This window comes from Artemia sp. Qi Xiang Cuo, chromosome 6 (assembly GCF_049724085.1).
Source record: "Artemia sp. Qi Xiang Cuo chromosome 6, ASM4972408v1, whole genome shotgun sequence".
Lineage (NCBI taxonomy): Eukaryota > Metazoa > Arthropoda > Branchiopoda > Anostraca > Artemiidae > Artemia > Artemia sp. Qi Xiang Cuo.
In genome coordinates, this window is record NC_142799.1 from 35,000,486 (window position 1) to 35,014,531 (window position 14,046).

At 36.1% G+C, this 14,046-nt stretch overlaps 1 protein-coding gene across 1 annotated transcript in view; it reads left to right on the top strand.

The window, feature by feature from the left end:
* Positions 1-14,046, top strand: part of LOC148951163 (heparanase-like) — a 127,612-nt gene that overhangs the window by 34,543 nt on the left and 79,023 nt on the right. Inside the window, exon 2 of the mRNA XM_089090164.1 lies at positions 3,568-3,758. Within this exon, the coding sequence (XP_088946290.1) occupies positions 3,568-3,758 (191 nt within the window). The remainder of the gene's footprint in view (positions 1-3,567; positions 3,759-14,046) is intronic.

Here is a 14,046-nt window from a genome sequence, read left to right on the forward strand (position 1 = left end):
TCTTCTTTTCGTTCTCTAGCTATCCTCTCTTTCTTTTCTATCTTCCTCCTCCTTTTTTTCTCTGGCTACCTCTCTTTCTCTCATGAAATTTAATATTTGTGGTGTTGTATCTATTTGAGTGCTTTTTCGTGAGCTCCTGCTGAAAATTGAACTTCTACTACTCCTGCTACTTGGCCTACTCTGAATCTCACTGTCTTTATATTCTCTTAATTTGTTTTCTGAGTCTTTTCGTTCTCTATCCGTATTTTCTTTTACTCGTAACTCCCCTTCATTTGGCACAGCCTCTGAGGGGTTAGTTCGTTTTGTTTTTTCACATATCCTTCCTAAGTTTTTTTCGTACCCCCTCATTTTACCGCGTATACTTCTTTCCGATTATATTATCTCTTATTCAATTAGTCAATCTTGGTAAGCTCAAAAATTGTCACGCAAAAATTATGGTACACAATAACTATTATCAATTATCAGATCCGTGTAATAATATTCAACAAATATTCAAATAACCGAAATATATTGACTTCATTAGTGATTAACGACTTCTTTCACAACAAGCAGTTGTAAGCAAGTGAAATATATCTTCGAAAAACGAATTAACAGGTGCTGGGCGAAAAAACAATCAGAAAAACTGTACGAATATTCCACTAGTGAATTAGCTAGACTAAATATAAACAGGGAAAGTACCCTGTAATACAAATCACGTATCCTCTCCGGATACTCGTTTTCCACATATAATCTCCTCCTGGGCAAATCATTCAACTGGACAGGTGCCTCCCACCTTCCTTGTCCAATATGCGCAACAAACTGACAAATTCTCCTAATTTGCCGTCCTCAATACTCTTATAACCTTCGTCACTGAAGATTATATCTAAGTCCGCCAATTCACTCAAATAATAACCCAACTTTCAACGTTTTCTTATCTTTCCTTAAATCCAGTAACACTTTTAAATGCGGAGATTCCCCTACTGTAAACTCAACTCATTAATTTCATGTTATCCTTTTTTATATTTGTCTAGCAAGACACACAGCCCATTATAGACCTTCATTATTCTCTTAATTGATTGCTTATTTTTGTCTTTTTATATATTACCACAATAGGCTACTTTCTAGGCAAAAGTAACCTGTCTCTTCGAAAACGCAGAATTCTTTTATTATCAGATTTACTGATAGGACCTTAAATCGCTGCCACCATTTATTGGATGGGTGGGTACCGCTGGCACTTATTGGATGTTTAACGTACGGGGGTCACCACGTTTAAAGGCAAAAATGGCGCAAAGAGTTGCTATGCCATTTACTGAAGGGGGAGATCCCTCGTCGGCCCAAAATAGTGGGATTTCCGCGGTTATTCCAACGGTTCCGTATCTACTAGCGTGATCGAATGGTCCAGGGCCACTTTTAAAAGCCAAGGGTTACCGATATGATTTCTAACTATCTCTTTAGACTCGACCTAGGCTGAAAAGTTAAAAGAGTAAATAGCATAAAAAAGTCTTACTGTATTCAACTCACGCTGTATAAGAACTGAACTTAAAAAGGGAATTCTTTCTCCCAGCCGGCTCCGCTAGCCGCGTGTCTGCGACGGGGTACGGGGTGGTAAATGAATTTTTCAAGCCAATCCAAGGACTTACTAACTTACTGGACAACCTAACTAGCTGCACCATCTCTGACCTCGTGGGCTATTAAGTAACTTCGCAATTAAGAGGACCCAAAATGGTGTCACAAAATAAAAGGAAAATTAATATTTATTACTCGAGGAAGAAAAATAATTGAGGGGCCAAAAGAAAGGAATCTGGGAGGGACATTTATCTAAACAAACTGGGACCAAGGGTCTCAACAGACATATTGCCAAATATCTTCCTTTTTAGCCATCTATCTAGGACCAAAAGAAAAGCAGCTTTTCCTTGAATAAGGCAAAGTAGGTCGTAAGAAAGGACTTCATGGAAAATAAAACTTCTCGGGACGTTTTAAAGAGGGGGGCTTTGAATAGATTAGGATGGAGGAGGAGCGTTTGTAGCTCTGTAGGCATCAGTCCGCATGGTGCTACGGTGAATTGTTAGTTCTAGTAGTACTAGTAGTTTCATGCTATTTTTCAGATGTTTATCTTTTAGAATTTATGTTATTTTGTTTTCTAATTTACAGTTGCGGTTAGAATTCAAAAATACTTCTGTTAAGATGCATATAACCGAAAAATTATCTCATTTCAATGAACCTGTGTTCCCCGACTAATGGTTTAAGATTTTTTTTTCCTTTTCTCAGGGCAATTATTAAGCCATCAGACAAACTAAGTTTGCTAGTTTGATTATTTTTGAAATATCGTTAAGAATATCTTTTCCTTGGCCTATATCCACTTTGTAAATAATGAAGGTTTCCTCATGTAGGAATGAGTTGATTATTATAGGATCAACTATAACTTTTTGACCTGATGTCGAAAGCAAAGGCTTTGCCGCTTTAAAATCTTCCCAAACTGAATTTTAAGGGTTATAATCCAAAATTTTTTAAGTTTTTCAATGTTTTTTTTTTAAGTAATATTAACGGTAAAGTTCCTTAATAAAACTTGACATTTGCAATTCCCGAATAATTCTGACCGAATCGTAAGCCCGTTTTTTTTTTTTTTTTTTTTTTTTTTTTTTTTTTTTTTACCAGCTAACTTAACTGTTCCAGCTGACATCCTACTTTTGTATTACTTGTATTTGTGTTACTTTTTTGTATTTCTCCTGGTATTTAAATTAAAAATCCTTTTTTAAAAAGTCTATCCTAAATCCTAAATTAAAAAGTCTATTATATTGTCGAACATTGTAATTAGCTTCAATACAATATCGCTGTTTCGTCTTTTATCTCAATGTAATTGGAATCCTGGCTAAATCGTTCACTTGATAAGCCCGGGCCACTGAGTGACCATTCAGATAAATTTGGTAAACCTGGTGAGGTCTCAAAATGAATCATTCTAATTATGTGGTTTTCCTTGCAAACAAAAGTCTGATAGTAAGATTTTTCTATCTTACTAGCATAAGCTTTTTTTCTTTGTTCTTTCTTTTTTCCTTTATTTTAAAGACAGATCTTTTCAACACTGAAAACATGTAATAGAAAATTCTCATCAAATAGTGTAATTACGTGTGTTTTTGTTTTTAGCCCGTGGAAATAAAATTAGAACACAATTCAAGGCATAATTATCCAAAGTTAAGAATAGAAGACGGGTCCAGAAAGGAACCAAGAGTCAAATACGGAAAAAGGTTTCTCTCGCACCAAGTGAAGACCCGGTATTCCAATTCTTTTTTTAGGGGAACCACCTCAATTTTCATTGGTTGCAAATAACGAAATATCGCTCAGGTTCAACTAAACATCATTATTCAGGATGTCAAATAACGTATGGTGCTTTGAAGCTTTCTTTTAGTCTCATTCATGCCCAGTTCAAACAAATTAGAAAAAATGTTTTAGATAGTTATCATTGTTTAAATCCAACTCAAATTCAAATTTATGCTCAATTTAAGATATTAAAATATATTGATTATGTTATCGTGTTTTTATATTAGCATTGCTATATTTAATTATGTATTTTTTTAATTATCTGCGTGCCAGGAACCAGCGAGTGCAAAGATACGCAAGAAATTTAGCTCCTGCAATACTTCGAGTTGGTGGAACGTCTGCTGATTCTTTGTATTTTAAGCCTGCTTTTGGAAAAGAACTATCTTCAAAAAATATAATACCGTGCTATGATCCTTGCAATTGTGATATGGATTATAAAACTGTAGAAACTTTCAATATGACAGGTTTGTTTATTTGTTTTTTCTTTTGTGAAAATCGGAAAAGTTTTCATAAATAGCTCTGTATCTTACTGACACTAGTGACCCAAAATAACAACTGAAAGTTTAGATTGTTGTATTTTCTGCTAAAGTAATCTGTACAATTGAAACTATCAAAGCAATAGGTTCAAGAGCGCCGGAAAAATATTTTCCAGGGGGAGGGGGGAAGGGTCGTAGGAGGGTAGACGTCAAAACAGCAGTGCTGGTTGGGTGACAGTTTAGGTTGTTTACGGCACCAAACTACGACTTTACCCCGAAGAGGACGAATTAACAATCAATTTAAAATCCTAAGAAGCTAATTGATTCAAAAGTATCAATAACTATATTTTAGGCTTCCCAGTTGCATTCAACCATGTTGATTCACTTTATTTGTAATGAAATTATGCTACGTTTGGTGATCTGTAATTGCGTATCAGCTATAATGAGGGGGGAGTCATTGTTTAGGTGGGGGTAGGTTAGATTTCTACAAAAGTACATTTTAATGGATAAACTGCTTACTCTTCATAAGGCTTCGGATAAATGTTGAAAGAGGTAGGGAGAGTAGGAATTAATGAAAATGTTTCTCTATGCAGCTAATATGTTTCATTCCCATATCTACCAGCATTGAGGTGGAAAAGGCAAGGCAGGTCTCCGCCCCGCCAGGAAATTTCTGCGGGGTCGCAAATACTGCTAGGAACTTAGTTTTCAGCAATTTTCAATGGTAATATCTTTCTTTTGCTATGTATATAAAGTACTTCAATGCATTTAAACAAATAATTGTAATGTTTTTATCGATACGAAAATTCTATTGTAGAGGTTTTGATGGCTTCAGTTACGCAGAACACCAAGAGTTTCACAGAATTTCCGTTCATAAAAACAATAACACTCCTTTTCATACAACCAAAATTCCTTAGCATTAATATTAACAAGGACTTTTCACAAAAATTACTATTCATCGCCAATTTTTTAAGTATCCTATATTTAAATTTTATCCAAAATTGAAGTTGCAAATTTAAACGTAGAACGGTACTAATCGACATACAATTATTGATTTACACATTTTAAAAGCAATTGACCAGGGATTGAAGGGACCGGTACGTCAAATTATAATATAATAATAATTTGTATTTAAAAGCCAACTGAAGCTATATACAAAAAGACAAATGCTAAAGAAAAATTACACTCCATTTGACATCCTGCCCATCAATACAAAATTTTCTACTGCCACAATATAACAGGGAGTCCTTGACCTCATTAACTCACGAAGCAGCCTATCTTCCATATACTGGATAATTAATCCCCTTAAATGAGAGAGTTGCTTACACTGGAGGAGGAAATGGCCCAACCCATAATCATTTTCCCCACATCTCAAGCAACTACACCCGGCCTCCGGACCTTCCCTCATTTTCCTTGCGACCTTAGCATAAATAGGAAGACAATTTGCTCGAATCTGAATCCAAATCCTCAGATATTTAATGGGTAATCCCAGCTTGAAATAAAACTCCTGAACAAAATTCTCTTTTATTTCTCTATACAAAGTAAGACTCGAAGATTTGTCCACAGCTGATTGCCATTATTGCACTTATTGGTCTTCAAGTCTTGCACTAGATTCCATGAAGAACTTTTCATGAACTTCTGGCCCTTTGTCTTTCTCCCACAAACTTGAAAATCAATACTGACCTAATATCCTTTTGATTTGTGCGGTTCATGATGTTTTGTTACAAAGAAGGAGAAGATCTTCATATGCTGCTCGGGCAAGTCTAGTCTGGGGAAGTTCTAGAAGTCTTAACCAAAATTTTATGATTTGGGTATATCTTTTCAATTTCAGGTTAAATATACCAAGATCACCTTTTAAAACTAACGTATGTGTTGTATTGTGTAGGCCAAAAACTCGTTTATAATATTGAAGTTGAAGGGTTTCTAGTTGCTTTGCCGGCTGATACCCCCATATTTCTGATCCGTAATGTAGGATAGGCATAATTTTAGTATTAAATATATGTTTGTGGAGGCTTAGTTCTCTTATTTCTGCTGTTAGTGTGCTTCTGTATATACCAAATAATGCATTTCTTCCTTTCTGTGCCATTGCTGTAATATGACTCGTCCATTTTCCATTTTGACAGAGGATGAAACCTAAGTATTTGGCCTTTTCCACCACTTCCAGCATTTTTCCATTCAATAAAAATTGTGGCGCTGATTCCAAGGGTTTTTTTTGCTAAAAATCATGACTTCCTAGGCTAGGTCTGGGTATAATTTGGAAAACGATCAGAAATTAAATAAAAAAAGAACTTTTCAACTGAAAGCAAGGAACAGATTTGAAACCATTTTGAACAGATTATTCTTTGTGTGAAGGGACTGCTTCCTCCTTAAATCCTTACTCTTTGCTGTGAAGTTTGGCTTTTTTCCAATTTTTTAAAGAAAATTTGTAACTGGAAAAAAATATTTTTCAAAGCAGTTAAACGCTTCTGTTTAACGAGCATAGTGTCGAAAAGGAGGCTGTCTCCCTGATATACAGATTAACTTAAATGTTTTAAGTTTTAAATTTGGTGCTTACTTCACTTGAAAGACCTTTTCTAAAAAGTAACCGAAACTCTTAAAAAACGGAATTTTGATACCAATAGAAATATCAAAAGAATTGGCTTTTTATGCTGATTCCAAATATATTTAATTAAGTTTAGTCTTACCCATTAAAAGCTACGAACCGGAGAAAATTTGTCTGATTTTCGGAAAAAGGGGGAAATATCCACTTGAAGTAATACAGTTTTAATGAAAATAACGCCATCAGATTCAGCGTATCAAAGAACCCTATTATAGATGTTTCAAGCCCATATCTGCAAAAATATAGAATTTTGTAATTTTTACCGGAAGATAAATCATGGATGCGTGTTTGCTTCTTTTTTTTCAGGGGTGATCGTATCGACCCAGTGGGCCTAGAACTTCGGAATAGGGCTCATTTCATGGAAATTAAAAAGTTCTTGTGTCCTTTTTAAGTGACCAAAAAATTGTAGGGCAACTAGTCCCCCTCCTACGTCACTTTTTTCTCAAACTAATCCGATCAAAATTTTGAGACGTCTTTTTCTTCAGCATAGTTGAAAGGCCCAATAACTATGTCTTTGGAGGTAAAATGAACCCCCACAGCCCTTGGAAAAGGTTTTTAAGCTATAAAAATCGTCCTTTGTTTTATTTGTTATTGGGAAGTAGGCATACATTTTTCGGGTGGGGAGGGGAGGACGAATTTTCTGCTGAGAAAATTTTCAATGGAGAGGATAGTTTCCAGGGGGTGAAATTTTAAGGAGGAATTTTACGTTGAGTGAATTTGCCAGAATTCATATACGAAATTTCTCTATATGTCTCACTTTCTCTTTACCGATTCAATTCCACACCTGGAGATGTTAAGGGTAATTGTCTGGGGTAAGTTTCCGCGAGGACTGAACTCTCCAGAGGATATTTATCTGGGGAAAAGTATTTTACCATGGAGGTTGAGCCAGGTGTCATTGCATTATTGAAGAAAGGATCGGAAATTTAAAAAAAAACAAGCTTTTTCAACTGAATGTAAGGAGCAACGTTAAATCTTAAAACAGAAATTATTATGCATATAAGGGGATTACCCCCTAATCAACATCTCACTTTTTGCGCTAAACTTTAAATTTTGTTCCAATTCTTTAAAAACGATTCCTAAGACACCAGGGTCATTTAATTAGAACAATAAATAACTTTTTTTAAAGGTTCAAAAAACTGTAGCTTGAAGAGCAAGGTGTTGACACAAAAAACGTATCCGTTCAGGGGGAAAATACAGAAATTCTTAGCATTCCGCTCTGGGGAAACATTTCTGATTTTAGTGGTTTCATATATCAGCTCCTGGGTACTCTTGCGATACAAGAAAAAGTTGACAGCACATTCTTACCGAAATTGCCCCTTATTAAATTGTTTTCCTGTATTTTTTTTTCTATAATTATATGAACTTTCTTGTGTTCTAGTAACTGCACTAATTACTAATAAACAAATACATATTTAAGATCACCATAAAAATCTGATTCTTTGCCTGAATGTTATCAATAGCTAGGCTTTTATACTAACGTTATTGAAAAGGGTCGTTATTTACTTACCATTCATTACTACGAAGAAATTGTTTTTTTTTTTGTATTTTTTTTGCTCCAACCAAATCATATAGAAAATTTTTTGTGGAAAACTAGTTAGGGGTTACTCGGTCAAAAATAAGAACTTATATTTTTCTTATTATGGGTCAAAATCTATTGGCAAGCAGCCAAAAATGGGGCAACAAACATTTTTTCCACGGTTTTTCCCTATTCTGCTCTCTTTCCTTTGGCTTCTTTTTAGACCCAAATTTCTAAGGGGGCCTCGGCCCCCTTTAACCCTGCCCCCTCTTGCCGGAACTCATGAATAGGTTTTAAACATTCCAAAATAGTCAGTGGCTTTAGATCTATGGCATTAAAAAAAAAAAATCTTAACAAAAGTAAAGAGCGAAAATATGTCTTCAGCACAGTAAAAAAGATAACAGACATTATAATGAATAATCAACTAAAAATTAAAAGGATCAACTTAATAAAAATGAAACCAATAATGAACTTACAGTTTCCAAAAAATTAAATCAATAAACTCAAAACGAACAGAAATTATTTGATGAATTAACGAAGAAGTCATCTTTGTTGTTACCCATATATGATTTTAAAAGAACAGATATTATGAGACAGATATTAAAGTTAAAAGAAACAGAAATTAGACTTAATAAAAATGAAACCAATTATGAACTCAGAATGTACCAAGTAAAAAATTAATATTCCACTCAAACTCAAAACGAACAGAAATTACTAGGTATATGAAGTGGGAAATTTTCCTCTCGCACTCCAGTTTTAGCGCGATTGTCATTCGCGCTTTACTAAAAGCAATATATATTTTAAATAATTTTTCTTTTATCGTTATAATGTTGAAATATAATTAAAGTATTACATTTCCAATATCAATCTAGTTCCATCAGGCTGATATGCATTAAAGTTCCATTACTATTTCTTCATTCCAAAAATGTTTCTTTAAAATGCATAAAAGAGCAGAATAGATTTGTTAATGCAAAACTTCACTTCAAAGAATAAAATGAATTTCTTCAAAAATAAAACTATTCATTTTTAAAGGTAATTGAAGCACCATTGCTTTATACGTTTTAACTAAATAAAACTTAAAGAAGGATTCAGATATAAAACTTTTTTTAACTTGAAAATTTTCTTTGGTGTGTTCTTGATTGTTATTTAAATTTAGTTTATAATTATTATATTTTTAATTAAAAAATAAATAAAAATTAATGTAGTTTTAATTTGTAATAGCATTAATAAAAACGCAACAAAGAAAAATTACGTCCCGGGATTAATCTATTTTTTACAATAAATGGTGCTTCCTTTCGCTTTTCTTTCGTTTTATACAACAAAGAAAATAATATCCTGGGAGTAATTAATAAAAAAAAAAATGGCGCTTTCTTTTGCTCTTCTTTCGTTTTACAAACTTTGAACTGTATTTCATTGAAAACAATATGTATTTTGAGTAGTTTAGTTTTTATATGGCTAGTAGAGGAGGGGGTCCGACTCCTACTGGCACACCATATATGGGCATAGAATACTGACGGGAGTCCTAATATGGGCATAGAATCATTAGGGAGAAAGATTGCGTAATGGGGTCAATGACCTCTTTTTCCAAGATCGATTTATTTGATGTTTCTATGTGTAATAGCTCCGGGGTGAAGGTTGCACATACGCATTGAATTCTAACAGGAACAATGTTATTGATCTAGGACTCGAGGGGGGAGTGAATTTCCGAGAACTTGATTGTGTAATCAAAGTGTGTCAACAACAACAACAACAACCTTGACATTCGCTGAGAGCGTGCACTTACAACAACATCGACCTTGGAACACCTGTGCAGTCGACCTCAATTCACCTATCGTGAATCAATAATTCCCCTTAGAAACAACAAATTAATTCCCATTTCTTGACAGATCAATCAATCAATGACATCATCTGTCAGACTTTAAAAATTTCCGCCTAGAAACATTTCTCCAGGAATAGATCCATATCATTAATGTCTTTGCCTCGGGAACAACTCTTTTGGTCGAACTCCAAAGGATATTAATAACCACAGGCCATGGAAACAATTAGGCAAGAAACATCTTAGCGATGAATTGTTTTAGCGCGCGAGAAGGTTTCCTATTAATTTGAAATGCGTTAGCACAGAGATGCCAATAACAAAGGAACACGCTGAATTTACGTTTAGTGATTATTTGGGCGAAACCGTTTTAGACAGGTTATGGAACTATTTCGGCGAAACAGATAGAGACATTTTAAAAGATGATTTTTGAAGAGATTTTGGAGGAGGTTTTGAGTGTGGTCGTTATAATACACAAGTTTCATTTGAACAGTGTTGTGAGGTCCTCTAACCCAACCCCAAAGGGTTCCAATCCTCCTACCCCAACCCCGAAGGAAGCCCCCGGTCCTCAAAGTCCCCCCAAGCTCCCAAAGGGCCTCCACCGGTCCCCAAATGTCCCCCAGGCCCCCAACTGTCCCCCCGGACACTCAAAGGCCCCCCCAAGCTCCCAAAGGCCCATCGAGCTCCCAAAGGCCCACCCAGACACCCAAATGCCATCCCCGGGCCCCCCAAAGGCACATCGAGCTCCCAAAGGACCAACCGAGTCCCAAAGGCCCTCCACCGGTCGCCAAATGTCCCCCCGTCCCCCCAAGACCCTCCCGGCGCCCCCCAGGTCGACCCCGCCCCCCCCCTTCCATCCCCCGCCCCCACCCGCCCATCTACTGGTTTCCCAACGTCCCCCGAGCTCCGCCAGGACCACTGACCCTCAAGGGACCCACAGACCCTCAAAGGCTCTCCCCGAGCACCCGTCTTTCGTTGATATGACTTGTCTGAAACCTATGATTTGGGATGTGTAGTTTGCTACTTCAGGCTTTTCTTAGCTAAGGTTTCCTAGTATTTCCTAGGTGAATGTTGTCTGAAACCAATACTTTGGAATGAGTAGTTTGCTATTTCAGGCTTTTATGAGCTAGGTTTATTAGCCTTTCGTTGGTGTGTGTTGAGTGAAACTTATGATTTGGGAGATGTAGTTTGCTTTTTGTACTTTTTTGAGTTGGATTTATTAGTCTTTCATAGGTGTGTGGTGTCTGAAACCTATGATTTGGGATGTGTAGTTTGCTATTTTCGACTTTTCTGAGCTTGATTTCTTAGACTTTCATAGGTGTGCGTTGTCAGAAAATTATGATTTGGGATGTATAGTTTGCTATTTCAGGCTTTTCTGAGCTAAGGTTTTCTAGTATTTCGTAGGTGAATGTTGTCTGAAACCAATAGTTTGGGATGAATAGTTTGCTATTTTTGACTTTTCTGAGCTGGATTTCTTAGTCTTTCGTTGGTGTGTGTTGACTGAAACCGATGATTTGGGATATGTAGTTTGCTATTTTTGACTTTTCTGAGCTGGATTTCTTAGTCTTTCATAGGTGTGTGTTGTATGAAACCTATGATTTGTGATGGGTGTATTGCTACTTTTGACTTTTCTGATCTCGATTTCTTAGCCTTTCATAGGTGTTTGTTGTCTGAAACCTATAGTTTGGGATGTGTGGGTTGCTATTTTTGACTTTTCTGAGCTAGGTTTCTTAGCCGTTCATAGGTGAGTGTTGTCTGAAACCTATGATTTGGGATGGTTAATTTGCTATTTTTGACTTTTCTGAGCTAGATTTCTTAGCCTATCATGTGTTTGCCCTTTCAGAAAATTATGATTTGGGAGGTGTAGTTTGCTCTTTGGACTTTTCAGAGCTAGGATTCTTAGTCACTCATAGGTGTTTGTTGTCTGAAACTTCGAGTTTGGGATGAGTAGTTGGCTATTTCAGACTTTTCTGAGCTAAGGTTTCTTAGTATTTAGTAGGTGAATGCTGTCTGAAACTTATGATTTGGGATATGTAAATTACTATTTCGGGCTTTTCTGAGTTAGATTTCTTAGTCTTTCATAGGCGCGTGATGTCTGAAACCTATGATTTGGGCTATGTAATTTCCCTTTCTGACTTTTCATAACCGGATTTCTTAGTCTTTCGTAGGTGTGTGGTGTCTGAAACCTATGATTTGGGAGGTGTGGGTTGCTATTTTTTTACTTTTCTGAGCAGGATTTCTTAGCCATTCGTAGGTGTGTGTTGACTGAAACCTATGATTTGGAATGGTTAATTTGCTATTTTTGACTTTTCTGAGCTAGATTTCTTAGCCTTTCATAGGTGTGTCCTTTCAGAAAATTATGATTTGGGAGGTATAGTTTGCTTTTTGGACTTTTCATAGCTAGGATTCTTAGTCACTCATAGGTGTTTGTTGTCTGAAACTTCGAGTTTGGGATGAGTAGTTGGCTATTTCAGAATTTTCTGAGCTAAGGTTTCTTAGTATTTCGTAGGTGAATGCTGTCTGAAACTTATGATTTGGGATATGTAAATTACTATTTCGGGCTTTTCTGAGTTGGATTTCTTAGTCTTTCATAGGTGTGTGGTGTCTGAAACCTATGATTTGGGATGTGTAGTTTGCTTTTTTCGACTTTTCTGAGATAGGTTTCTTAGCCTTTCATAGGTATGTGTTGTCAGAAAATTATGATTTGGGATGTGTAGTTTGCTATTTCAGGCTTTTCTGAGTTAAGGTTTTCTAGTATTTCCTAGGTGAATGTTGTCTGAAACCAATAGTTTGGGAGGTGTAGTTTGCTTTTTGGACTTTTCAGAGCTAGGTTTCTTAGACGTTCATAGGTGAGTGTTGTCTGAAACCTATGATTTGGGATATGTAATTTGATATTTCAGACTTTTCTGAGCTAAGGTTTCTTAGTATTTCGTAGGTGAATGCTGTCTGAAACCTATGATTTGGGATATGTAAATTACTATTTCAGGCTTTTCTGAGTTGGATTTCTTAGTCTTTCATAGGTGTGTAGTGTCTGAAACCTATGATTTGGGATGTGTAGTTTGCTATTTTCGACTTTTCTGAAGCTAGGTTTCTTAGCCTTTCATAGGTATGTGTTGTCAGAACATTATGATTTGGGATGTGTGGGTTGCTATTTCAGGCTTTTCTGAGCTAAGGTTTTCTAGTATTTCGTAGGTGTGTGTTGACTGAAACCAATAGTTTGGGATGCGTAGTTTGCTATTTTTGACTTTTCTGAGCTGGATTTATTAGCCTTTCCTAGGTGTGTGTTGACTGAAACCTATGATTGGGATGAGTGGTTTGCTATTTTTGTCTTTTCTGAGCTAGATTTCTTAGTCTTTCATAGGTGTGTGTTGTCTGAAACCTATGATTTGGGATGTGTAGTTTGCTATTTCAGACTTTTATGAGATAAAGTTTCATAGTATTTCGTAGGTGAATGATGTCTGAAACTTCTAGTTTGGGATGAGTAGTTTCGCTATTTCAGGCTTTTCTGAGCTAAGGTTTCTTAGCCGTTCTTAGGTGAATGATGTCTGAAACCTATGATTTGGGATATATAAATTACTATTTCGGGCTTTTCTGAGTGGGATTTCTTAGTCTTTCATAGGTGTGCGTTGTCTGAAACCTATGATTTGGGATGGGTGGATTGCTACTTTTGACTTTTCTGAGCTGAATTTCTTAGCCTTTCATAGATGTTTGTTGTCTGAAACCTATAGTTTGGAATGACAAGTTTGCTATTTTTGGCTTTTCTGAGCTAGGTTTCTTAGCCGTTCTTAGGTGAGTGTTGTCTGAAACCTAGGATTTGGGATATGTAAATTACTATTTCGGGCTTTTCTAAGCCAGTTTTCTTAGTCTTTCATAGGTATTTGTTGTCTGAAAACTATGATTTGGGATGTGTGGGTTGCTATTTTTTTACTTTTCCGAGATGGATTTCTTAGCCGTTCATAGGTGAGTGCTGTCTGAAACTTGTGATTTGAGATGGTTAATTTTCTATTTCCGGCTTTTATTAGCTAGGTTTCATAGCCTTTCATAGGTGTATGTTGTCAGAAAATTACGATTTGGGATGTCTAGTTTGCTATTTGAACTTTTCAGAGCCAGGATTCTTAGTCCATCATTGGTGTTTGTTGTCTGAAACCAATAGTTTGGGATGACTAGTTTGCTATTTCAGGCTTGTTCATTTTGAATTTCTGTCATGAAATGCAAGAGTTGGAAAATTAGGGTCTTAGTCCACCAGCTCAGTATTAGGGTCCCAGTCCACCAGCCTGAACGTTGGAAATTCACTAGCTCAGAATTGGGGTCTTAGTCCACCAGCCTGAATGGTGGAAATCCACTAGCTCAA